This window comes from Dromaius novaehollandiae, chromosome 3 (assembly GCF_036370855.1).
Source record: "Dromaius novaehollandiae isolate bDroNov1 chromosome 3, bDroNov1.hap1, whole genome shotgun sequence".
Lineage (NCBI taxonomy): Eukaryota > Metazoa > Chordata > Aves > Casuariiformes > Dromaiidae > Dromaius > Dromaius novaehollandiae.
The window spans coordinates 122,167,275-122,194,559 of record NC_088100.1 but is presented as its reverse complement, the minus strand read 5'-3'; the positions used below and the strand labels follow the sequence as shown (position 1 = coordinate 122,194,559).

The 27,285-nt window shown below is 41.6% G+C and overlaps 1 protein-coding gene across 3 annotated transcripts in view; it reads left to right on the top strand.

Moving 5' to 3' along the window:
• Positions 1-27,285, top strand: part of PLCB1 (phospholipase C beta 1) — a 436,237-nt gene that overhangs the window by 261,324 nt on the left and 147,628 nt on the right. For all 3 annotated transcript variants that reach the window (XM_026094675.2, XM_026094677.2, XM_026094678.2), the window contains exons 5-9: positions 5,842-5,921; positions 10,393-10,446; positions 11,185-11,260; positions 18,131-18,231; positions 19,620-19,786. In XM_026094675.2, the coding sequence (XP_025950460.1) occupies positions 5,842-5,921; positions 10,393-10,446; positions 11,185-11,260; positions 18,131-18,231; positions 19,620-19,786 (478 nt within the window). The remainder of the gene's footprint in view (positions 1-5,841; positions 5,922-10,392; positions 10,447-11,184; positions 11,261-18,130; positions 18,232-19,619; positions 19,787-27,285) is intronic.

Below are 27,285 nucleotides of genomic sequence, written 5' to 3'. Positions count from 1 at the left end.
AAACAATCCTTCAGGAAAAAAACTAAGCATATGGAGGAAATTTAAAAGGTATGTTAAAACTTTAACAGCAAAAATTGTTAACACTTACCAAGGAAGATCACATAAATCAGAAGCGTATTCCCTTCTCTTTTTTGCTTTCCTGTCTAGCAAACAATCAGTGAACCATAATCTATTTGCTTCTGGCAGTGCCAAGCTAAATCAGTTCTGAAATATTTATTTTAGGGCCATTTTCTGTTTGGTAATGGAACCTTAAAATGCAGTAGATAGATAAAACTGTTTTAGAGAAGTTTTGCTGCTGTAAATGCTGAGCAACTTCTATGGTGTGAGCAACTAAACTCTGAGTCTTTATTGTTACTTGTAAGTGTGGTGGACCAAATAAATACATATTTTATCAATTAAGCAGTGTAGCCTGAGAGCGTTACTTTCCAAAGCATCCAGATTAGCTTTGCTTGCTTTGAAATCATACTAAATATCCTGTTTGTTTCAATGAGAACAGGATGTAATCACTATTGAATGTATCTAAAAATTCTTCTCTATTTAACAAGCTTTCTGACTTTATATGAACCAGACCATAGAATGTGATCCATATAATCTCCGGTCCCAATGTAATGACTCAGTGAGGTCTTTATAAATAAGCATATCAGGCACAAATCAGCACTTCAGGGAGTTCTGAGAAGGAGTGCAAAAACAAGAAGTTTCCAGCGTCACACATGAAAATTGTGACCCTAACTCTCACTGCTGTTCTAGGGAAAGCAAGTGCCAATGAAAACCTCCCCCACCTTTCCCTTTTCAGTGTATGAATATTTTTCTGATTAACCCTTCCTCTGTGGCACCCTGTTTTTCAAGCTGTGTGACGTGAATCAGTCAGGCCCTCACTTGGAGAAGAAAGCCAAAGTAAATAGAAAAAGTCTTAGCAAGGCAGTTAAAGTAATTAAATCGTGGGGTTTTCTTCCTTCGCAGAAGGTTGGTATCTCCCCTTCCTCTCCCTTTAGGACTTACTATTCCACTTTTACGTTAACTGAACTTTGAAACCTTCTACTGATCCTTCCACTACAAATTGTGTTCAGCACATCCATGGTCTGAGTTGTGGGACAATTATGAAAATGTGAGCCTTGAGCTGTGGAACTTGCTTTAAGTCAACTCAGAAAAGAGCTAGAAATTACTATGAAGTCACAATGTACTGTTTTGTCCACAGTCCTCCAAGAAAATATAGCTAAAATGTAAAGGCTGAAGGACACTGACCAGCTGGTTTGTACAAAGTATGCAGCTTGAAATTCATTAGTCTAAAAGGTGGGTTGGTAGACACACCTTGATGATGAAGACAAATAGCACTGATACAGCGCTTGCCTTTTTTCAGACTGGTGTGTCTTTGTCTGTCTTGGGACAGGATTTGTGAGCATCTAGAAACACACAGCACAACAGAAACTAGGATTAAGCAAGAATTTCTTTCTCAAATCAAATCAAGCAAATGTTCTTTTTCCTGTCTCTCTATTCACAACATTACGAAGTCCAACCTGTGAATCTGTCTTCTCTGCGGTATTTCGTTCTCTTGCCAAATCCGTTCACTTCTGAAGTGAACTTCTCATCCTTCCCCATCTCTTTCCTGTCGCTCTCATTTCAGTTGCTCACACCAGCTCTATCCTCACTGCTGTAGTCTATCTTAGCCATATAGTGCCTAATCCAGAGCTCGGGGAATTTTGTTTCTCTTCAGTCTGACGAGCTTTGGATCAGATCTGTCACTAGAAGCTGATGAATTCCTGTGTAAGTAAAATGATGTAGTCAAAGATGATTCACAAGTTGTGCTATAATGTGTATTCCAGCAAACAGCTTCATTTTTTTGACTTCGTAGGCATATTTAAAAGCTTAATCAGTATGATAAAATGTTCAAATAAACAGTATAAATCCATATCCATTTGATTTTTTTTTTTTTAATAAAATTTATAAGGCTGCCAAAGCACATGATTTCACTAACGTGCTTTGTTAACTTCCCACCAAAAACAAACATGCAGGAAACATTGCCTTCACGCATAGTCAGTTCTGATCTGAAGTAAGCATTTTCAAGAGTGTGTGCTGTCTTTTCTTAATGGAAAAAGTCTCATCCCTTCTATTGAGATAAATGTCTTAAGGTATGTATTCTGATGCAGGCAGTCGAGGAGAGAGATGAGTTCACTGAGCAGCAAATTTCAAAATGTGCTGCTGCTTGTACATTACTTTCCTACCGAAGCACAGACAAGCTACCTAATTTGTTAGTGAAGTTCCTAGGAATGATATAAGAATGAATTAGTGTAACAGTCAAAAAGAGAGCGGATTCATGCAGCTCTGTCCTGGCTGATGTGACTTGGGTGGAATTAACATTTGTTAGGAGGCTGCGTTCTCCCTCCACCCAAAGGGATCGGAGGCTCCCAGTCTGCAAACAGAGTTTGTTGGCTCTAATGCAAACCTATTTCAAAATACCAGGATTTATATTTTCCTTTTGTATTACATCTGTGCAGGAGTCTGCTGTTGCAGCAGTGATTCAGAGGCCGTTCTGATCTTTCCACAGTTGGCTGTTTTCTTTCTACACATAACAGCTTTCTGCCCCGTGAAGTGCTTTCACCAAGTACTGCGCTCAGTGCTGCTGGTAAAGGGGTCCTGCACTGTGCAGTGTATTATACACCGAGTTATAATACGGGGTTTGCTAATGCCGTGCAGCAAGGAAACAGAACCATTTGGTAGCTAAGGCAGCAAGTCACATCTTGGCTCACAGCCCTATCCAAAGTCCATTGAAGTCAGTAAAAAGCATCTCATTTATTTCTCTGGGTCTGTGTTCAGCGCTGTTGTTTCACCTCCTGCTGAGGGTTCAGACCAGTGACTGGAAAGATGACGTGATCCTTGGCATGTTCTCTGATCTTGGTTTTTTTGGCTGCAGCTCTGTGGTGACTGGAATGAAGACCCTAAAATGTGAGAGGAAATGAGCAAGTGTTGCTCTAACGTGTTGACTTGGCACCTATGTAGTTGGAAATGGCTCAGTCTGCAGGTAGCCTTTAGAGTATTTGGCAAGAGTGATGTGATCACTTGAAGAGCCAGAAAAAGCTAGCACAGGAACATGGCAGGACCGTTTATATAAATAACACTTGTGACAGGCACATAGTAATTGTGTGTTCCCCTTACGTTCCTGTGACTGAGCGCTCAGAAAACAGGAGGACGAGCTGGGGTGTGGGATACTAGTGAAGTGCCGTAATTCTGCTTTCTAGACAACGCTGCAGTTATGAACTCAGTAGCATCAGTGAGATCGAAACAAAGCCTATCAAGTTTTGGTAAAAGCCAGCCTATTTTCAATTTCTAAATAATATTTTATGCTGCCGTTAATCTTTGCAGCTGTTGGTGTCACAGGGAGAGGTTTTAACTGCTGTTACTAGTGCCGAAACAAAGCAGCATTTACAAGACGTGCCTATTTTGAGCCTGGAGAAATGAGTTACCAAGAAGAAAGAAGAGTCTGCGTTTAATATATTTTCTGTTCCAAGAGTCACAGAGAAGCAGTCATGTTGCTAAAAGATCCTATTCTTTCTCCTGTTCTTTCTCACACCCCTTTTTTTCTTGTAAATCAGAACCAGCAAGGAAAAACAAGTAAAAAAAAAAAAAATGGAAGCAGTCACGAGAGATGGCGGGGAAGAATACCTCAGCAGCCAGGGTTTAACTCCAGACAACAAACCTGTCTCTTAGGGAGGCGGTTTGCCTGCCAGAAATATCCGTCACAAGGAGATGTGCTGGTCTCAGCTGCTTGGGTGCGAGCTCTTAAACTGTGTGCGCTTAACAGTCCTCCAGTGGCTCCAAGGACCCCGTAAAAAGAGGCACGTGAGGAGCCTTTTTGCCTTCTCCCTGTGAGAGACTGTCCAAGACCAGTTTCAGGAATGGAGTCTGATAACTTCAGGGAACAAATCTTAGCGCCTTAAAAGAATGTTTTAAATCATAACTTTTTAACCTGTCCTGACTTGATCACCTAGTTGTGCTGAAACTTCAGGCCTTTTAGATAAAACAAACCTGTAAACAGCAAAGTAACTTAGGAAAGTTAGGTTCACTGGAAGTCAGTGATGCTTTTCACATTATCATCAGTTTTTGTCAAAATGAAACTCCCTTTTTTTCCAATTTTTTCCTCAAAAAAAAAAAGGAGAAACAAAGACAGTGATTAGTTCCCAAACAGTATGCATCTACAAGGGTGTGCGGTCATGGGAATTTTGGATTTGGACTGATAGGAAAGGAAACTCAATATTTAGTTTCAAAGAAAATTCAGAAGAGTTCATTAAGTCAAAAAAAATTCTCACTGTTTGCAAAGGCATTGTTTGTTTCTTTCAAAGGAGTAAAACAAAGCCAATCTGAAACCACGTTTGTAGTTAAAACGATTAAAGATTGTAAGTAAGCACCAAGTTAGCAGAGAAAAATGTGCTGAAGTTGTCTGAGGAGCTGCAGGAGAGACCTGCAAGTCAAGCAGTGAGAGTCTGTGCTTAGGTTATAATCATGTTTCAGAGTCTCGCTGTGAACCTGAGGAAGAACTGGGATCCAGTGAAGGAACCTCAGAAGAGACACAGACGTAGGAATGAGGAAAAACTAAGCTGAGAAAATAAAGGGAGGAAAAAAGAGTGCCTGCGAGGGAAGAAGGGAGGCCGCCTGTGAGCAGCCAGCTGCCGAGGAGAATCCTTCCCTTGGAGTGGCAGGAGAGCAAAATAATTTAGTGAGAGGTAGGACTGCAGGGTAGGGTAAAAGGAAGGATATGTGTCGGGGGGAAGTGGATGATATGGGGGCTGAAGAGTCTGTGGCAGAAACATGAGGATAGATGAATTGCAGACATCCAGGTAGGGAAAGGAGGCATCAAAACTCGCTCCAAGCCTCCGTGGCTGAGGGAACAGAGTGTTCACTGTCGATCTGACACTGGCGATGGAGAAAGGGAAGAAGACGCTTCACGTACTGCGATGGCTTTAAAAGGCATGAATCTCTTAAGCATAAGAAAGTGTGATTAAATATATAGTGGTTCCTTAAATGGGGATGGGTGATGCTGCAGTGACCGGAAATCCAAATGCATCTTGCGAAGGGTTGATTATATAAACCAACAGTGTCCTATTTCTCAGTAGCTACAAACTGCAGTTAAAGCTTCATGGTACGTGAGCATAGGTGAGATGCATTCCTGTATTTCTCTACTGATGTGGTTCTTCAAGCGGGTTTCTCATGTTGGCTGGTTGGCTCTCAGACGGAGTCTGTACTTACAGTTCTTAATTCAGTATACACCATAAAAGCTTAGGCTGATATTTGTTGCCTGAATTAGTTCACAATGTATAGAGTGATACAGAGGCTTTTATAACAAACTCTTACAAAGGGAGCCATTCTAGCAAGATATTTATTATGGTATGGTATGCATCCCGCAGTGTCAGGTCTGCGTAACTGCAGAGGGGATCTAAATCCATTTCAGCTTCGTTTTACAAGAAAGGCTGTATAGAAGCTCCTTTTTTAATCCTTTGTGTATCAGCCAGAATAGTATCCAAAACACAAGAAAATGTATTTTTCTGTGATGTTTATGGCACAACTCCCAGGAACTTGAATGTGCTTTGCATCAGACATTTATCCGTTTGATCTTTTTTTTCCAATACACCAGGATAAGATATCTTTAAATAAATATTTGCAATAATCTTCATTTTCTGCAAAATGGAAAAGTCAGGTCCCATAGTCCAGGAAGGAAGCTATAAATGGAAAAAATCAAATTCAGGCTTTAATTAGGCAATTTTTACTAACAATATAATCATTGAAAGTATTTTCCATTATGTAAGTAAACGTCTAAACTAAGCCCCATTTAATCAAACTTTATCTCTGTAGGAATGGTCAGATGAAGTGTTCAGTCTGGCAACAAATTTGTTGGCACAGAACATGTCAAGGGATGCATTTCTGGAAAAAGCGTAAGTAGCCATAGTATTTATTGCTATGGGTGTTACTCTTCTATCTGCGTCATTTTCCTTCTCTCTTGTTAGTCATATTGTCATCTATTGTTTATGCTTTGATGAGTTGTCACTTTCGTAAACACAGGTTATCCTTTCTCATTGTATTAAAAAGGCTATTATCGAAACGTTATTTTTAAAAAAAGTCTTAATAAGGTTCCTGTCACAAACTACCAAGTCACAGCTAAAATACATTTTTTTATGCCATCTTCCTGTAGTACACAGAAACTGTAGCTTCAGCTGTAGTCCGAGGCTTGCCATTTAAATATAAAGAATTCCAAACTGACTTACTTCTAGTTTATTTTTTTGTTATTGATCAAAAATGAGAAATACGGGAATTCCATTTTCCTTAGTCTAATACCTCTGATTTTAGCATGCTTTAGAGAGAACTTGTAAATGTGTCCATCTAGATTGGTTTGCACAGTGCCTGGATTCCAAGTTACTTTCAACAAAGTACAGAAATTGTTTATGATAACTTTTGGGGTGTAAAAACAGCAGCACCTCAGAAATGAAAGAGAACTGAATCTAAGATCAGCAAATTTCTAAGGGGTGATAAATGCACAGGCTGAGATGGTTTTGCTTAAATGATGTGGAGAACAGCATGGCAAAGCTGATAACTAACTGGGGTGTGTGGTAGCCTTATGCTATTGCAAAAGAAAAGGTATACTGTCCCTGGCTTACAGGATGACTAGTCATGTTCAGCTTTTTATTTCCCCCTGAATAGCTCATAGTTTCTGCTCATAGAAAGAGAATCAATCCAAGCAAATATGAAGTGGAGGCTTAGGTTCCTAAAACTTGCCTCCATCCAAGAAGCGAGTTAGCCCACCCCTTTTCTGGGCTGTCTAAGGTTACGCGTGCCTGATTTCGCTAGCTGCATCCATACTCAGTCACAAGGCTCCCATGTCCCATGCCGTTATGCAGGAGCGCCTGTTCCGGGAGGGCTGCGTGCGTTTCCTGCTCATAGTTCTCACTGTGGTCCGGGTGAAGTCGACACAAATTCTTGAAGAAACTTTGAAAGCTGGACATAGCAGGAACTATCATCTGATAATGCTATGCTGGGACAACAATGATAAATTAAGCAAACCAAATCCCAGTGGATGGAAGCAATCAGCATTTCCTTTTGGTTCCATATGTTGACAATGGAGAAAGCACTGTGCCAACCTGAGCAGCTCCAGTTACGTTCCAGGTCTTCTAAGTTCCTTTATGGCTCAGTGGAGAAATGAGTTTGTCTAAATTAGGCAAACCAGACCTCTGCCTTTAGGTCCTTGTTGGTGTCTGTGTCTCTCCACTGCCTTTGGAAGGATTAGATTGCCCTCTCCCCTTTCCCCATCAGGAGCATGCACATAAAATGCCAGCTAGGCAGTGCTTACATCGGATTCCTAAATTGCAGAAACTAGGTTCCCCCTTTGCTCCCGAGCTGCTAACCCTAGATTAGATTTCACTCTGTCCATACAGCTCTGTGTAAGAGCAAGAACAGAGGTTACTGCAGGCACCTCCACAGGTTGTAGGTGAGGTACAGGGGTGATTTGATGTTACTATTTCTTTGCCCCCTTGCCACTCAAATTCCCGGGTGGCCAATAGGCTTGGCTGAGAGGTGTGCAATGGCGAGGACTATGCACGCTTTCATACAGGATTCAAAGAAGGAGCATTTTATCACACAGTATCGTGCAGCCCATCTTATTCATATTTTCTATGATTATTCAAGCAATATTAATTAAAGATGAAGTCACTGGACACACTGAGTCAACTGAATAGCAGGCAAGCATGGTATTCCTGTGTCTTGTCTTTTTCCACTAATTAATAAATCAGTTGGGAACTGTTGGGTTTCCAGAGTCCTTTGCACAAATGCCAAATCAGATTCACTTAAGTAATCTTTGACTTTGAAGTTTAAAAATACTTCCCTGTTGCAATTACTGTACTGAGCAAAGGGTTGGTCGCAGTCCTGTCAGAACCCTTTTGTTGAAATAAAAAAGCACTTGCATTAAAGCACATTTAGAAAGACATTTCTCTGTGTGGCACTCAGTCCCTGCAATGTTGGAAGTGCATTCATAAAAAGTTTGAGCAGCTTTACTGTGATTTGGTCAGATGAGAAAAACAGGGTTAATTTGGGGGCTGGCGGGTGTTACTAAAAACTGACATTTTGGATATAAAGTGCTCATTAATCTGTTGTAGTTGTGCAGTGTATTTTTGTATGCGGGTACAGAAATTAATACTGTAGTGCTGGAATACAAACTACTAAAGTGATTAGCAACGGATGAGTCTACTGGGGAAAGCGTGGGTCAGCATCATGTCCAAAGTCTGTCAGTTTTGGAGGCAGTCAGCCCCTGTTGAAGTTAGTCCATTCAGCAGCTGCTGATGGGTTTCTCTCTCAGCAGCTGACTTTTTAGGAAGAACGGCATGCCTCGCTTTCTTGGCTGGATTGTGACTGCAGGGGAAACAAATAGTGTCCCATGTCTATCAGAGACTTTGGGGAAGAAAAAGGTGGCTAGTACTGCTGGAGGTTGGCTCTTCTTCTGGCACAAATCTTTCGGTTTTGCTTTCACTAAAGCTTAGAACCTCAGGATCCTTACTTTTTTCATTTTATTTCTATTTCTAGCCTTCTTGATTATAGAACAAAACATTAAATTGTGTTCAGAGTGTACTTGAAAGTTTAAAAAAAATAGAAAGCAAGTAGAAAGAAACCTTTTTTTAATCACTGCGATTCTTTTTTAAATCTAACTCAGTTTGATTTTTTTTTTTTTCTGAATACTTCTCTTTGGTGACACAGTAGCACAAGAGATTTCAGTTTCCACAGGATGCATATGAAGAGACAAGTATTTGACAGTATGTTCATAAGCTAGTTGGAGATAATAGCATGTGCTTTGTTTTTGAGGCTGTTACAGATATTGTGAGTAAGGGGGAAAAAAGGAGTGTTTATTAGAAGCATGCAGTTTCCTCTTCTTTTTGTAGGCCAGTGGGTCGAATGAAAAAGTAAAAAACACCTCAAACACTTCAGTGTCACCATAGTTTTCACCCAATCGTGTTACCATAAAACTCTTTTATAGTTTTAATTACATTCTGGTGGAACAGAAAACGTGCTCAGAAGGTTCAGCTCTTTGCAGGCTGCTGCTGGTAACCAGCAGTCCGCACATACAAGGAGAATCGGCACATAATAGCTGCAGGCCCAAACTGCTGCTCATTAAAGCTACTGGATGACTCCTATCAGACTTTGAGTCAGTATGTTGAAAGATTTGGACAGAGAGAGATACATCCTCATCCTGCTGCGCTAATGAGCAAGTGAAAGAAGAGTCACAGGTCCTAAGGTATGGAGATACTCGAAATACTTAGTTCAGAAGGTGTGTAATTGCCTGACTGTAGGCACTTTCAGCTTGTAATTTTTATATTGCTCCGGATTCCTAAGGTCACAAGCACGCCCAGGACTGCTATACATATTTACACTCTTGCTCGTGTGGAGACATTTCAGTTGCCAGCGATTTGACTTCTTTTCAGCAGAGGAGTGATGAGGTTTAGGGTCAAAGTGTCTGAGAAGCATTCACAGATGTGTAATGGCGAGGACTCAGAGAGGCAGGGATGTTTGCATGCAGCATCCAGGGATCATTTCAGTCTCTGGAAGAGGATCGTGGCCCCCTGTCCAGTCAAGTTGGGCGGCCTGTATTGCACAATTCGGGAAGCAGACTGCTCTGCCTGGGAAGAGGGAGCTCGTCTTGCTGCAGAGGTAGTCAGACAGACAGACAGTCAGATAATAGCTGTTAGTGAGCTGGGGGGAAACAGTGCATCCTTGAAACATGCTTACCCATCGCTTCAGCCTGAGCGTCTTGCCTCTAGGGTGCCCCTGTCATGCCCGGTGGTATTCAACCACCAGCAAAGAAGAACGTTTTTCTTGAAGCTACTCACAGGGAGACTAATAGCTGGGAATAATGGCAAGGCATGATGCAAAGAAAAACTTCCATTCATACCAATAGGGATTTCCTAACAGTGAAATCCATTGGGATGTGGATTTGGAGGAGGTGAAGCTGAAACATTGTTTATACTGCACTGGACATAACAGAAAGGAAGCAGCCTCCTTTGGCAAAGGGTAGACCAGCTGGTAGCTTGGGCGACTCCATTTCTGTCCTTTGTGATTTTATGCGGCTTAGTGTTAGAGTTGGGGACTTGTGCTGGGGTGAGAAGGAGCTTGGAGGGAGGATAAAGGGGTGCGTTAATGGTATATGCAATATTTTGTTGCAAGTTGGATGTTATTTGACAGATCAGGTGCGTTAGTGTTGATGGAAAAGATAATTACTTAGCAATGGTATCATAATAGCTTTTCATATTGTGAAAAAGAAGTGACTGAAACTTAAGTGCTTAAAGCAATCAGGTCAGGCTATAGCGTTGCGTGGAGAGAGATTTTTAAATGCTACAAATATAAACCGGACTGCTCTTCTCTGCACAGGTACACAAAACTGAAGCTGCAGGTCACTCCAGAAGGGCGTATTCCTCTCAAGAAGTAAGTTCTGTTCCCCTTTCTTACTATTTAGTCTCTTTTGATTTTCAAGTATGAGTAAGTGTTTGGGATGGACATGCGATCCCTGTGTCTAAAATAATCCTTTATCAGTTGTTTATGACACATATTGAAGAGGTGGCTACAGCTTGCCTTTGTGATCTTGAGCATGACAGTTAGCCTCCCTGCTCTTGTTCCGGTTGTATAAAATAAGAAAACATCATTTCTTTACTTCAGAGACATGTTGGAAGGATAAATATATTCAAATTACATGCCGCCCAGGTAACGCAGTGAAGAGAGCAGTGGTAATTTTCTGAAATAACTATCCAGTGTAATAGGGGCTTGTGTGGGATAGAAGTAAACTCATTGCGGGCATCATTAAACTCATTTGTGTTACTGAGCAGCAAGCAAATGGAAATAAATGTCAATCGGTGCTGATCTGAACAGGACACCAAGAAAAGAGTAACGCGTCTCATCTTCTGCGGCTCCCAAACCTTTTGTTTCTTCCATGACCCTTTAATTTTCCCTCCTCCTTATCCTGATCAGACCGTGTAGAATTACAAGTTTGTCTGTAAGGAACATTCACTTACTTTTGCATGACATAGCTTTGATTAAAACATAAAATAGTATTCCTCATTTAAATAGCTAAAGACATGATCAACTCAGAAGCGGCCTTAGGTCTTTCAGCCGCATGGGGCAGCCTGGTGTCTTGGAGCCAATCGCTTGTTCATTTCCATTTTGCAGCATATACCGCTTGTTTTCCGCTGACAGAAAACGGGTGGAGACTGCATTAGAAGCTTGTAATCTTCCATCTTCCAGGGTAAGTGTCTGAATTTATTCCTGACCCCTACAAGAGTGTTGAACACTGGACAGGTCCTCAGTAGTGTTTCCCACACAGAAGTTACTGATCTCCATGTGCAGATCTGAGTATCTTTGCTTTGAAGCTGTGTAGGGAACAGGAGTGCCTGAAGGAAGTGTGAATGGATTAAAGGAAGGGGCAGAGGGTTGTGAGGCCAGTCCTGGAGAAACCCCACAAGAAAATTTTAAGACTCAGTGACTATTACACAATTGTCAAGGCATGACTTCAGAGAAAGATTAGCTTGAGGTGTAGCTAACGATGTAATCTGTTTCCTGCTCACAAGAAAATCTATAGCTTGAGTTAAGTGACAATTTAAACTCAGTTTAGCTTGTCTAAAAGGTGTGTTGAGTAAATGTGAAATGTTACACTGTCTAAGCTATCAATGCTGTGGGGATGCTGCTGTTGTACACTGCTAATGCTGGAGCTCTACCAGGAGTGCTTGCAGGATGATACCACTCCCTCAAGAAGGCTCATTAAAGAGGAATGAACTCAAGCAGATGATTTGAGTTAACACTGTGTTAAAGACATTGCCCTTAGTCTTTCCTCTGAAGTGGAGATTTTCCTCCCAGAAGCTTCTTCCAGGCTAATTCCTACTTATGGAGGTCCAAGAGATGGAGCAGAACTATTCTGTAGTGGAGGAGAGCCTGTATCTCCTGATTCCTAGCTCTTTGTAGAAAACTGTGCTGTGACGTTGACCCAGCCTTTGCTTCAGAGGTCATTTCTCAACAGAGTCAATCGTAGTGTTTCAGAAGAGCAATGGAGCAAAATCTTCACAAGCCAAACCACAGATACTCCTTACCAATCGGACCTTCCATCATTGGTTTGGGAGCTTTATTCCATGAAATTCCAGAGAATGTTTGTAAGACAGATATAAAAGATGATAAAATTCTCAGCTAAAATAAGGTACTCCACATATTGCTGTGTTAAATAGGTGTTTGACTGGTTAAAAATGTCATGAGGTTAGAAAGCTGAAAAGATTCATTTTAAAGATTGGTTTTTGTTTAATTGTTAGCGAAGATAATTTTTAAGATGAGCTATGTCAAAAAAATCACTGAAGCATTGCTTTTTAACTGAGTTGATTTCTTGCTTCTGTTTATTAAATTTCAGCAAAGATAAGGAAAAAATCATTTCTTACCTCTTGCTGAAAAAAATACAATCACTAGAGTCCTTGAAAGAAACCATAACATTTTTCAGTTATTTATTTAAGCAGAGTCAATTCCACGTAGACATGGCTGGATACTTGTTGCTGGGATACCATCTTTAAAATTATTCATAGTACAAAGTAGATCCTTTCTTTGTTTGGGACAAAAGAGAAATACACTTCATCCAACACAGAAGTCTGTTGATTATCTTGGAAATAAAATATTTTAGAAGCTAAGCTCTTGCTAAGCATGAAAACTGTGAATCTCCCAGAGGTAGTGGGTTAGAAGAAAATCAATGCCTCAACTACAGTTCTTTTCCTTTGTGTTCCTGCTTATGTGAACAACAAAAAAATCTTAGCTCCAGCTTTTCTGCCCCCTTGTACTACAGGACAAGTGGAATTCCTCTAAAGCATTGGAGAGCACTGGACTCCAGCAGTATGCAAGCCACATGAATGTCAGGGAGTCTTCCTCAACAAAATCACGCAGAATTATTCGGAGTATTCGTGCAGTCTGTCAAGGACATTAACAGCCTATGCTTTTTGTTTGTTTGTTCGTTCTTCTGCGTTGTGAAAAATACCTCTAAAGAAGGATTTTTCTCTAAGCATCATATAAAAACCATCTCTCTGATACATTAGAAAGATATGGGATTCAGTGGCCATGAGCTGCACCTCTCAGAAACTGCAAAACACACTCAGAAACCCTAAAACACAAGATGAAATTCCTGGTCATAAGTAAATGGATGCCAGGTCAGCATATATCAGTCTTGCCTCTTCCTGATTCATAGCTTCGGGGTTGAAACAGTCCCTCATATACCTTCATCACAAGCAATGACCTGAACATAGGGCAGCCTGAGCTGCACTGCCAGTGGGTGTTATCACTGCATGGGCTTGTTTGTGACAGTACTCACTTCAGCGTCTGCTAGCCCCTCTCTTTAGGGAATTCACAGTGCTGCTGGTTGCAAGGAGGCCTTTTGGGACAACGTGTAGCCATTGTATTGAGTGGGAGAGGAGCCGGAATTCTCATTGCCATAGAAGTTTCCATTCCTCCTGCTGTAGAAGAACAGCACCAGAGAGACCCTCCTGCAGTGCCTAAAATAACATCTTCAATTCGTATTTTGGGACCTTAATAAGGGCTTGACTCTCTACAGCGCTGAGCACTCCAGCCCTAATTCAGCCAAGCAGTTTAGCATGACTGCAGTGGGATGACTCATGGACTTCAAGTTAAGCACATTTTTAAAGTGTGGATTTTATTTATATATTTATTTTCTGGATTGGACCTGGAATGCTTAGAGTCTTGTGGGAACTCACCCTCTGTGATCTGATTTTCCAAAGCATTCGTTGTTCAACAGATCTGGAACGAGGCAAATGTTTAAATGATTGTTTAAATGAACTCTTAAAAAATGCCAGTGATGTTTTGAGTTTGGGATCTGATTCCCCTAAGCACTTCTTAAAATCTTGAGTAGTTTTTTAAGTCAAAGGGTGCCTTAAATAGAATTTGAAGAGCTTTATTTTAGTCACTTGTCTGGCTATGAAGACTGGTTTCTTGTCTCTGGTTAGTACAGAGGTTTACAATGAACTGGCAGCGAGTGTGACTAGTAACTCAAAAAAAACCAACCAGCTATTGAGTCCTTTCTGTGCAAATAATCTGAATAGCTGTAATGCTGTTGAATACATAAGAGGATGGATACAGATGTTACAAAGGCAGGCAGGTTAGCAGACAAATCATAAATCAACAGTGCTTGAAATTAATAGAGAGTCTTAATCACAAAATAAAATTGAATGCCAATATTCAGCAAAGCCAGAAATTAGAGATGCTTTTATATGTTACAGAAAGTTTGCAATTTGTTCATTGGTCTCAAAAAAAGAGATTAGCGCATAAGATGTGTGGGTGTTTCCACTGATATGTGGATGGCTCAGACCAGGATGTTGAAAGGGGCAATATATTTTAATCCCTTTTGGCAGGCAGGATTTTGCAATCCAAATATAGTAGTTGTCTGAAGTTGTGCCTGGGGTGGCAAATATATACAAGGCTTTTGTCTCCCGTCTATATCTTTGTGTTTTGTAGCTCACTGATTATATTCCTGGTAGGAAATAAGTAGTTATAAAAGGATTCTGTATGTCTGCCCAAAGACTTGTATTGCTTATCCTTTTTGTAGATACGCATGTTAAGTGTTTGGAAACCGAGGGATATTTTTAAAATGGAATCAAATGACAAATGAAAGTGTACTAAAGCCTGGGTCTTAGGTTATCGGAAAAGGCCCACATTTTGTGCAGTGTTGAGTACCTTCAAATTCCCTTTAAAGGAAAAAATGTATTGGGTCAGCGGGAGATTGTAATTGTGTGGTAATTGCAGAATCAACGTCTAAAATGCCCTTGGGAGAAACACTGGCTGAGGAGCGGCGGCCTGCTGAGCAGTGATTATAGACACACTGAACAGTGAGAAGTGGGGTGCCTGCTCTAACAAGAAAATGCACGTGCTTTATGAATCAAGGCCGTTAGGAAGCCACAAGAATCGCTGTAACCGCTCTGAACCTCAGGTAGCACAGCCAAGGTGACCAAAGTCTCCGCAGTGCCGTGTCACCTGCAGTTCTGCGTCGCTAGTGGCAGTCACTGAAAGGAGATATTTCCATCCTCCAGCTTCACGTCATAAATTCCTTCGTCCACCCTTGCACTGGATTTAGCAGTTGCGCAGTTCATGAGTTGCCTGGGTCAGCAAGCTGATCCCGTGGTAAACTATTCCAGGTCATTTTGGCTGGGTATGTTTTTGAACCAGTTCCCGCTGCGGCCACTCAGTGGTAGCCAGGTCCTCTGCAAGGGAGGTGGGAGGTGTGTGCAGTGAGGGTAGTTGTGGAAGGTGAGACTCCTCTGGTATCTCTGGCTGTCCGCCCTGCTCCTGTGCCAGACTTTGTCAGGCTCAGGGCGACGGCGGCTGAGAAATGTGTATCTGCTCCTGAACGGTTGCTGCTTACAGCTTGTTGGGTTGAAAGAGGCAACCACAAGCTTTGGCAGCTCGTGGTTGCTCCATGTCCTGTTTGTCTGTCCACTGTGGTGAGAGGTTCACAACAGAGGCAGAAATCGCTTAAGCTGCCCCAGGTGAATGTGCCACAAGTGTACGTCAATACCTTGTGACTGCAGACTAAAGGAAACAACGCTTTTAACTGATCCTAAATGATTGTTTCTGAGAGCTAAAAAGTTGCAAATGAGGAAAATCACAGTTCTCACAGCATAACGCTGGGGAAAATCTCCGGTGCTGTAACGTGCCTGGGAGTCGCTGGGTGGCTCTCACTTTTGTGAAGACAGGGCGCTAAGCGTTGGAGAAATGCCTCTCGTTGAGTCTGGTACCGTGCTTCTTCCCCATGCTGAGGACATCACTCACTGCTAATGCGCATTTTGCCTGTTCCTCTTTAAGGATGCTGCATTGGTAAAGCCACTGCTAATGGATTGCACCCACACAAACAAATCAGTGTTGCAGGTGCCCAAACAAATCAAAAGGCTTTTTTTTTTTTTAATTATTTTTTAACTCAGCTGTGTAAAATTAGTTCTCAAGAACTATTTCTGTTGTAATGTGTTGTGGCTCATAGTGTTTAGCATAATTTGTAAATAATGTGTTTAAACAGGTGTAGCTACATTTAAAGAGAGAAATTGATACATTAGTAACTGTCTTCAGTTTGGGCAAAAAAAACTAATTAGAGCAACATATGTCACCCGTGCATGCTGAGACAGTCATCGTTAAACATTTTGTACTCAATTTTAATTTGGGGGCTTTTTCTGGATAAGAACAAAACAAAACAAAGCAGGAAAAGCTATCAAGACACTTTGTGTAGCGTATGCATGCGCGGTGCATCGCCAGCAGTTCCCTTTAGGCCGTGATCTTACCCAGACTTACCGTTGCAGCGGGCTGCGCCTGGATCAGTTGTTCGTCAGGAGACAAAACTCAGCAGCGCAGAAACCTGCTCAGGGTTGTGTCTGCTCTGACTGAGCTCTCCTGAGCTGGGGAAGAGGAGCCGAAGGGCTTTGCTAGGCATAACCAGGTATAGCTCGCCCCGAACGCTCTGAGCTGTGGGAACGGACACCCTCGCCGTAGCGGGGACACCGGCCAGGCTGGTCCGAGCGGGAGCAGGGTCAGGTTTCGGTGCGCACGGGGAGGAGAAGCAGTGCATGACCCTCGCGGTGCAAAACCCTCCTGGGCTTCTGCGGCTTTCACAGATGAAAGGAGAGATAAAGAGGCGTCCATTGCGTTTCGTTAACTAAAGCAGGAAAAATATTGAAAAGTTTCCTTCCTTCTAGCAAAGGCTTGAATAGACACTTCCGGTTCCCTTGGCAACTGTGTTAAACAGGCGGAATAAATAAAAGCAATGATTTCCTCTATCAGCGGCTTTCTTCCAACACAAGTAGGTTCAACCGCGTTTAAAGGGAAACAGCTTTGTGTTCAGATTTTCATTCAATTTTTCTCCCCCAGTTCATCAGAACTGGGCGTTATTTTGGAGCCGTGGAGAAGCACAATATGAGTCTGTTCTGCTTCCAGAGGCTAAATTTTGTAGCTTTTGATAAAGTCAGCTCACGTGGAGGGAAATGCAGTATCAGGTCCTCAGCGTGTGCATTCCCCGTTTTTGTGTTTTCATTTTTCCTGCTTTTTTTATATGGTTTCTCTGCACAACATCGAAGCCGTGTGCCTTTCTCAGTGCACTCCAATGAAGGCAGAAGCCGGGGGCACCTCATTACCCTTCTGCACTGAGGACGACTGCTCGGCTTGTGGGTTCTTCAGGGCCCTCGTTTTTTCGCAGCCCCATGAAAGCGGCCGTCCATGCCGTCTGCTAAGAGATCTCTGGAGCTGGAGTCAAAACCAGGGTTTCAGTTTTGGGGGAAAAAGCCATCAAGTATAATGGGGATGATGATAGTACCATCTGGAAGCAGGATTAAATGTAAATTGTTCTAAATTTTAGAAAATGCAAAAAAAAAAAAAAAAGGGGGAGGAAAAAAAAAAGGGCTGGTATCTCTTGTGTAGGAAAACATCCTCACCAGTTTCTGTAAAGACACCTGCCTGCCTGCTCAGTTGCCCTGCGTGTGCAGAACAAAGATGTATGGGAGAGGTGCGTTCCACGCGGTTTTCCCATAAGGGCAGTATCTTCAGTTTGCATCTTCAGGAAGGACAGGAAAAACTTCTGCTACTGTCAGAGAGCAAGGTTATTAATTACGACTCAGTGACCCAGTTCGTTCCCAGTTCTTTGAAAGCTTTAGGAAGACAAGCGATCGGCTCTTCCTCTTAACGCTGTCATTGTATTTCCCCACGCCTGCTGACTCAGCGCTGCTTGCCAAGCTACGGGGCCTGTGCCTTGCCTGTTCCCTGCAGGCCCTATGGGAGTAAGCTTGGAAGCATCATCAGAATTGCTTGCATGTTTGCGCTCAGCTAACTCACCTATTTAAATGGGGGGATGTCCTTTCTTTCTTCCTCATACGTGCTCAGAGAAAGAGCTAACTTTGTCTATGGAAGATGACGAAACCATTTATATATTTTAGGATATAGTCTTTGAGCTGCTGTGTTATTTGGGAGAATTTATTATTCTGAAAAATCTGTGCTCCTCTAAGTTGCAGGGAGGAAATCAAACGACGCGCAGTAGTCAGTGACCTGTTTACAGAAAGAGTATGAAAGTGCTGTTTCTTTCGTTCACTGTGTTTTTTCCCTTTCACAGAATGACTCAATCCCTCAAGACGACTTCACGCCCGACGTGTACAGAGTGTTCTTGAACAACCTCTGCCCTCGGCCCGAGATTGACCACATCTTTTCCGAGTTGTAAGAAAAGACACCCCTTTATTTTTTTCCCTCCACTGATTTTCTGTGCTAGGGATGGCAAAGTAGGTTATTGAGCCTACAGCACCAGGCAGTGACTGCCAAGAACAGATTTCCATGTCAAACAGGGCTGTTATTTAACCTAGGATCAAGAGTTCCTTTGCTCCCAAACTTTTGCCTCCACTTCTCATGATCAGAGTTTTGCAGTAATTTTTTCCTCTAGGAACAGAACTGCCAGGCCTTGTTTTTCTGTATGGATTACAATAGTTTAGGCTTCCATGAAAGTAAAGGAGGAAGAACGATAAGCAATAAGAACGTGCATTAGTCATGAGAGTATATATAATCACCCCCAAAAGCTTAATTAGGAGCTGCAAAAAAATGTAGTAACATTTAGGATTTGCGCATCATGAATTTACACTGTGAAATTAAATTAGCAACTGGCTAAAGCTTAGTCAGTTTGTACATTCAGTTGCAAGCTATAAAACTTCTGTTGCATTATTTCATGAAGCACGTGCTCCTTACAGCAATTCGCTGTGCTTCCTGATTTCGGCAGAGCCTAATCAATGGAGTCAGCAGATGAAACAATATGAAAGCAAAGTAATTCTGCAAATACATCCCATAACCACCAAATGAATGCATGTTTGCAACCTGAGCGTGCACTTGCTCCTTTTGTGCTTATTTTCTGTAAGGGTGAGATTTCAGCAGAACTCAGTCTTGATTTAATTTGCTCCCATTGAACCTAGGGGTGGGTTTTCTGTTGCTTTCTCTTAGAATGGAACTAGGCCAGCAACGAGTGCTGTAGAAAATCCTAAGCACGTCCCCTGCTGAGAAGGCTTCACGGATCTCCATCTGGGTACAAATCGTACCAAAACTCTGTACTCTTCTTACTAACTTGGTAAATAGGCGTCTTTTTGCTTGCTTTGCAAAGTGCCTAACATTTTTTTGCAGCTCTATAAAGCAAGCAAATACTGGAATAATAAAATCAGGGCTGCTGTTGCTCAGTAGTAAAACCTAATATTTAAGCCTGGAGTGCCAGCGGAGCATTCGTGGCAAGATCAGTATTGAATTCCACATCTTCTTCTCTTTTACTTTTTTAATTAGCTTTGGTAGAGGAATTTAGTAATGAAAAGCTTTTAGCTTTGGTCTGACTCTTCCCGTTGGTGCCGGTAATGCTGAACACTTTTAAAAATCTAACTCATAGAGGTTTGATGAAGAATGTTTGTCATTACATGCTGACAAGTTAAATTATTCCGAAAACAGAGCAGGATATAACTTTTGTTGTGTGGTAGTTTGAATCTTGTTTCAGTTTCCCAGGGAAATTACAGAACATTGAACAAGATTTCAAGGAAACATATTGTAATCACTTTGCTGTTGCTTCAATTTTTCTCTAGTGGTGCCAAGAGCAAACCATACCTTACTGTTGATCAGATGATGGAATTTATAAACTTTAAGCAACGTGATCCACGATTAAATGAAATCCTTTATCCACCATTAAAACAGGAGCAAGTTCAACAACTGATTGAGAAATATGAACCCAACAGTAATCTAGCAAAGAAAGGTCAGTAGTTTTTATATTCTTACTCTACTCAGTTTCTGATTCGAAACAATAAATTAATTATCTTACGGTATAAGCTGAAGCAAACCGATTCAGAATCAAATTCTGTTTCCAACTATCTGCATTTGGATCATACAAGCCTGTGAGACATTATGTGGTTAATTTTTGAGTGTGTTTTGTTGGAATCAGTGTAGGAAGCATGGGCTGGTTTCACTATTTAGTTTGCAATATGTATAACTGATAGTTTAGAACAGTTGCTCTGGTAAGCAAATTTCAGCCTAAACCTCACTATGACAATTGCTGTTTACTGACATCTGAAATGTAAAACTTAAACAATCAGTGGCATTGAAACTGAGAAAAAATAATTCTGTCGTTTAATAATAGTAATAAGCCCAGCCCTCTGCTTTCTGATAAAGTGGCACACAAAGTAAGATGTGAGAATAGCTGAGAGAGTTTTGTGCTATAACCACAGAAAATTCCCTTTTGAAAATCTTAAGTGTTGTCAGGGCTTCACTGGGCATTTTGCCAAAAACAGTGAGAGAACTCCTGCTCAGATCTCCGCACAGAGATTTTTACTACCACCACAAGTCTTAAAATAGCTTTGAATTTGTGTTTGCCTTCTGTTTTATTCCAATCCACATATCATAACGACTACCTGAACTTTCAATGTGTTTATACCTTAGAAATTTTAGAGGCATGGGAATATCTAGAAAAACAGATCTTATATGAAAAATTTGTTTTGGTTCGGAGACTTTGGACCCAGCCTCATGAGTTGCTAAGCATCTGCTGAGAGTTCCTGGGCAACCTGAACTCCACATCCTCAGTCCTTTGAAGAATCAGGGTCAAAACAGCATCAAAGAGACAAAGCCCTTGAATCCTCAGTTAAATAAAGCTCTCAAGACAGCATCCTGTTAGTGGCCCGTTATAAACAGAAATCACAGTGTACTGATGTAAATGAAAGTTTTATCAAACATTGCCTGCAGCTTGTAGCCCAGATTAATTAAGTGGAGGCTTTTGTGTTTGTAGTAGAGACTGTTGCTGATACAGTTCAAGAGTTGGTTGAAATATCTCCCCTCTTTCTGGTCCAAGCTCAAGCCTTTTTCAGATGTTGTGTCTAGTCTGTCTGTCTGTTTTGCTGTTGGTAGGTTGTGATTCTTTCACTCTTAGACTGGTGTTTCCATACTGCCCAGTTCGTCTGTCTCTGCAGTAAGGATTTCAGCAGCTAGGAGAAGCTGGGGGGTTTTTTTGTGTCTGGAGTACTTCCCAAGTCTTCTCCATCCCCTGCACATGTAGAGAGCTACCCCTTACACAAAAGTAGATGCACATATGTCTGCACACACGAACACATGCAGTATGTAATGCTAGCAGTATAGGGAGTGGAGGGGGGGCAGGTAGGTCATCAGCCCAAGTCTGTAAATGCTGTGGAGTCCTTTGCAAACTGCTGTATATTTCGCTTCTCAAAACCTGAGTTGGAAGAGGGTCTCGACAGCGTGTCCCAGGCAGCGATCCAGATTTCAGCTGTCCATTTTCCGGGTTGATGGGCTGGAATCAGGCTCTCAGCTAAAGCTCTCCCCATGAGCCCTGCAAACGCCTGCCTCCCACTGTGCAACCAGTGTACTCCTGTCTGGTGAGGAATCAGCAGAAAAGGTGCAGGACCCAGAAGGAGCAGGGTGGACCCAGGCAGGTTCCTGCTCCCGGGAAGGAAGGTGGCTGTTTGTGACTGCTCATTGAAATCTCTCATGGTGTCTGCTGGTGAGACATGAGGGAAGCAGGGTAGAGCACAGCAAGGGGAAGATGGGGGACTGAAGAGTTAGTCGAATGAGAACACAGTTGCTCAGTACGATACCGAAGCACCAGCCCAGCTGTATGTGGAGACTGGTGGCAAGACCCAGAGCGTCTCTTCCTTCATACCTAGCTTCTCTTGGCCAGTCCCACATGAGCATCTGCCCTACTGTGCTCCAAGGGAGGGCAGAAAGCAAAAGTCTGCTGTGGCTTGCCAAACCCAGCTTATGGCAGTCCTTAGGAAACAAAAAGACTTATTTTCCAAAAGTCTCTGGAGCTTACCTGAAGGTATTGATTCTGGTGTCCCTACCCACTCTCCTTTTACTCCCACTCCACTCCCGGGAAGCCTTCTGACCTAGATGTCTCCCTGTAGCCAAGCTGTGGCTCTTGGTATAGCGATCAACATCATCTCAAAGCAAAACACTTCTAGTTTTTCTCAAAAGGCTTCTTATTTTTTAGTCCAGAAAGGTTTAGTGTTTGCAGAGACTTTAATTGAGGGCTAAATCCTGCTCGTTCTGCTCATGCAAGTTTCTCTTTCAACATCAGTGAGAATACTAGCATGAGTAGATGAAAAGATGTTGTAGCCTCCTCTCTGCGCAGATATTAAGCTCTGCGCTTACCTTACTTCACATCAGCCGCAGGAAGGTCTGGTGCATAAAAGATCATTCTTATTACCCAAATATTGGCACTTCATATAAACCAAATAAAAGATTTATTAGAAGAAGGTGTGCTAGTGTGCAAGCAGAATCAAAGTCAAAATGAAATTGCATTCTGACTAGCAATAAGGAGGAAGCATGAAACCAATCTCAGAAGGAAGGGCATTATGATGGGGTTTGGTGGCACCCTCAGAGTAGGATTTGTGGAACACTTCCAGCTTATCCTAATTTACATTGGTGCACACATTTGCTGCAGGCATTTGCTCTTCTGTAGGAGCCTCTCTTCCTGGGCAAGTTTGATACTGTTCTTACAGAACCAGTTCTCACCGAAAAGCCTGAGTTTAGAAAGGGAAGGTCAGGTTATAGAGAGCTAATTCCTTTAGTATTTTTCTGTTCAAACTTGCGCACTGATTTCCATCAAACTTACACTAAGCTGATAAAACCTGCAGGCCACTTCTGTGCTGTGGACACCACCTCTTGATAAGCACCTTGTATGCTGAGCTGTGGTAACTGGGCACATACTTTTAGTCTGTCCCAGTCAAAATGTAGGTGTGTTAGTTTAAGCTGACCTTATTAAGATTTAAGTTACTGTGTTTTATCTTACAGCTGTGACAGACCAGCAAGGTGCAGAGTTGATTAATGTGTTTCAGCTGATGGGTAGTTAGATGGTAAGGAATGGTAGCTGTCATATTCTGTCATACACCTATAGCTTGTATTGACTTTCAGAGTGACTGATAGGAATGTAGCTTAAAACCATTTCTAATCAACTTTGAACAAACAGTAATAGGTTGTTTTAATCAAAGTAAGAGCATCTAAATTTAGTTGCCATGTTTAAAATCACAGCTTAACCCTGGCCAGTGCAAGACAGAGTGTAGATACACTCTGACAGTCTCTCTGCCTACATATATTCATCACTACCGTATGAAAAATGGGAAATTTGACAATATAGCCACAGAGCCAAGGAGTTCCAGCTGCCAGTTAAGTTCCATCCATGCAGTAAATGCATCTATGGTCATAGCCAGTTCTGAGCCTTCCCCAAAGTCCAGAGTCATATACTATACAGAAGCAAGATCTAGCACTGCTTTTCAAAGTCTGCATTTTTTAATCAGCTATTAACGTTTTTTTTTTTTTTTGATTCCCAAAACCTTGAAAATGTAAGCCTACTAACAAGATGGAAGTAAAATAGCTGTATTCTGCAACAAGAGAGGAGTTAAGAGGTTGTGTTCTCTTCTTTAGTCTGTACTACAAACACATGCATGCATTTCTGTACTGAAAAAAACAGTTACGTTCAGGGTACCTCCATGTAAAGACTGTGCTCTTTCTCCCCCAGATCTTTTGGCAGTTGAGGCAGAATCCATATAAAAATTCTGCTCGTCGTGCCCCAATGCAGATTCTTAGCATACTATGTTAAAACTATAGGAACTGGCTAATCAGGAAGAACATGGAGACACAATATTTTCTGTATATCTGCTTTGATTTGGGAATGCCAGTTCACTGTGTATTAAATGAAGTGTAGGTGTGTGCGCTCAATCCTACACTCAGAATAATTGCAAACAGATGCTGCATGTCTGTAAAATGTCACCAAACTATAACCATGCGCATGCAAAATAATGATATAACCTTCTAATGTGGTGTTTTAAATGGGATTGTCACTCAGGCTTTCTGCTGTCATGAAGGACTGTTCACAGGGTGAAATGCAGAGAAGGCAGAGTGATGTACTGACACGTCAGTGATACTCTCCCTGCCACTGAATGCTGTGCTCACTTGGACCGTTGAGCAGAGATGCTATTTTCAGTAGACTTGCAGATGTTCAAATTGCATTTTCATGTGATCACTGCTATACATCCATGAACTTGTTTGCCCAAACTTCCAACCTCTGCTGCTCAGACACTGCTGCATTCCTTGTGGTGGTATTGATCAAAGCCTCTTAATTGCTGTGACCAAAGTAATTTGAGAGGTAAGGATGGAAGCAGGACGTATTCAGAATGGCCCAGGTACTGTCAGTTAAAATAGTCAGAGCAGACAGAAACTTTAGAGTACCCAGACTCCCAGGTAAAATGGGTAAGAAGACAGCAGAAGCCTTCACCCTGCATAGCTCTCAGAAAACAAGGCCCAACAGAGCTATGAAATGAGATGGGCTTAGCTAAGGTTGGTCTCTACATGCTCCTTCACGCTCCTGCATTTCAAAGTGAGTTGGAAGAGATCCCAGATAAAAAGCTCCATAGAATTAATGGGGTACAACAAGAAATAGAGGAGAAGCGTAGGGAGGACATGAGTAGTGTAACAACGCACACCACAGAAAGGTAAAAATGTGAGAAAAGTGATGAGCAGCAGCATGGGAAAGTGAGATACAGGTGGCCTAATGAGTTCATCACTGTCGTACCAGCATGTTGTAATTAAATAATTAGACTTTTGGAGCAGGAGAGATAGAAGGGGGAACAGCAAGTTTTGCAGAGTTTGGAGTTGAGAAGCAAGCCAGAGGGACTGACAACATGGTATAGGTATTTGTTCTTCTCTGGCAATGCAAAGTCACCCCTTCAGTGTGAGTCCTGGATGTAGATACGGAACAAAAGAAAATACCATGAAAAAAGGGAAAGTCCTTTTAAAAGTTGTGATTTAAACACAATATTCTTTTGCATACTGCGTGATTTAAAAGACTTTGTGGTGGTAGAGACCACCACAGTGGTTTGCAAGCGTTAGATGACGTAAATTGCCAGCCTTCATGCAAAGTAAATCCTTTCTCTTCAGATTGTTCTATAGCTTGAATATCTGCCGCTTGTGTGTGTGCACACATGCGGGTGCACAGGTACCTTGTTTTGTATCTGTACGCGTTCTTTCTGACAGGTCCTGCTCATTGTCTTGTTTCAGGTTAACTCATTATTAGGCGAATTCAGTGTATTGCAACAGAAGTTAAATACAAACATATGTGTAAATGGTGAAGAGCTGTCCACTTTCACGGTCATTTCTGTAGCATTTCTGTATTTAATTATTTTAACAATCGATCCAATGTTCAGACTTCCCACTGAAAAACCGGGATTAATGTGCAACATCTTCATGAAATAAGCCAAGCTTTTCTGTTGAATTCTAACTTTAAAGCCTCTGTAGCCATTTTTTAAATTGCCAAAGAAGATGACCTTTATAAAAGCCTGAAACAAAGTCAGTGACAAATGCCCTTATTTTTCAGGTATTCTATAAAGGCACAAGGCCTAGACTTTAATCATTTCTCACAAAGACAAAATGTTGTCTGTTATTTTATGTGCAGTAGCACACATGTCAAGATACAAACTTAAACCAAATCCTTGCAATTCTCAGGAGTTAAAGGCATTTGCTGAAAGCATTTATGTTGAGGGAGTAAAATTTCATGTTTGCAACATGCAAAACATCCTGGCCTCAATATAGTAAATCACTTAAGCATATATTTAAGTTTATGGATTGTGTGGGAAGAGGGAATATAAAAAACGCTTACGCTACATTTGCTGGAACATCCTCTCAGTTCTTCACTGAAGCTCAGTTCCCATAATTACCTATTTCCCAACTTTGTCAAAGTGAAATTTCAAGGCAGTTCTGTGCAAAGCCATGAACACAGGTACTAGTGTCGCTTCAAAGACAGTGATGTAGGTACTTCTTAGCAAAAAAAATTTTGATGCATGAAAAGTCCTTTTAAATAGAATTAGGATTTTTTCCTTAAAAACTTAAACCCAAGATCTTAAAATAGAAACTACTTGAAAATTAATCTATTGATATTCTTTATATGGAGTTAAATGCACATCGCTTTTTTTCCTTGTATTGTTTTCAGTGAGAGTTTTTACCATACTACTTGCATGCAAAGTCATTTGCCTCTTGTTTTACTTAAAACATGATTGCTCACTTTCTGTGACATAATATGTAGTGGGTGTCTCTGGGGATTCTTCAGCACTGGAGAGTGTGAGACTGAAACTCCTGGGTCATTGGATCTTCTTCCTCATGCTCATGGGTGCAGAGAGGTCCACAAGCCACAGAACACCCAATGCTGTAACAAACAAGCAAATGTATGAGAAAGGGACTGACAACCTAAAACATGCAAGATGCCATAGGAAGGAAGCAGGGAATAGAAAGACACTACCCCAGTCTTAGCTTCTTCTACAGCAGAGACTTTGTTATATGCTAACCTTATAATTTTACAGATTTACAAATTTACAGTAATTTTACAAAGGAACAACCCTTCGGAGGAATGCAAGAGCCCCAGTGCTCTTTTGCAGTCCTTCCTGGGAAAGAAACCCTATTCTGACCTTCAGTGGGATTATTACCAAAACCCTGAAAATGTGAAATAAAGCATGTCAGGCGGGGATGTCAGGTAGGCATCTCTGAGCCATCTAGTCAGCATCTAGTCCTCAGCTATTGCCAATTTCTACTGCTTCTAGAGGAAGGAGGAAAATCCAGCCAGAAGCCAAGTGATAGAAGAAATTCCATCTCACCCTGAAGTATTATCTTAACGAAAGACAATATACATATGGTACAAACATACAGCAAATTACTCTCCTTACATCTTCTTCGTGGCAAAACTAACAATGTCAAACTCCTGAAGGACCCTATTAACTTCTAACTCTAGCGCCGCCTTTCCCTGTTGTACCAGCCTTCCCTTGTGTGGGCCGAGTTCCTGCTAACAACAGCTTAAACTCATTGCTCCCACCACACTGTTTGGAAGATCATCCTAGACTTTCACTCATCTGATGATCAGTGTCTCATTCTAATTTCCCATCTAACTTTGTGATCTGTGTACACACCCTATACATTAATATTCTATCTTAACTTAATTCTTCTTCTTCTCTCTTAGTTAATTACATGAATTTATAAAGAATGGTCATATTCTCTCTCAACTTCCATAGCACTAGAGTCAAGCTGTTTTGTCGAAGGCTCCTAAGACGATTCTCCATTCTTCTGATCACCCTAGCAGCTCTTTTTCTGCACCTCTTCCAGATGAAGTACTGTATTTTGAACACAAAGTAAGAGCTGTACATAATATTTTTAACTTTTATGACGTGGCTATTAAGCACCTGGTAAAAATCATATGCCAGGTGTTTACTG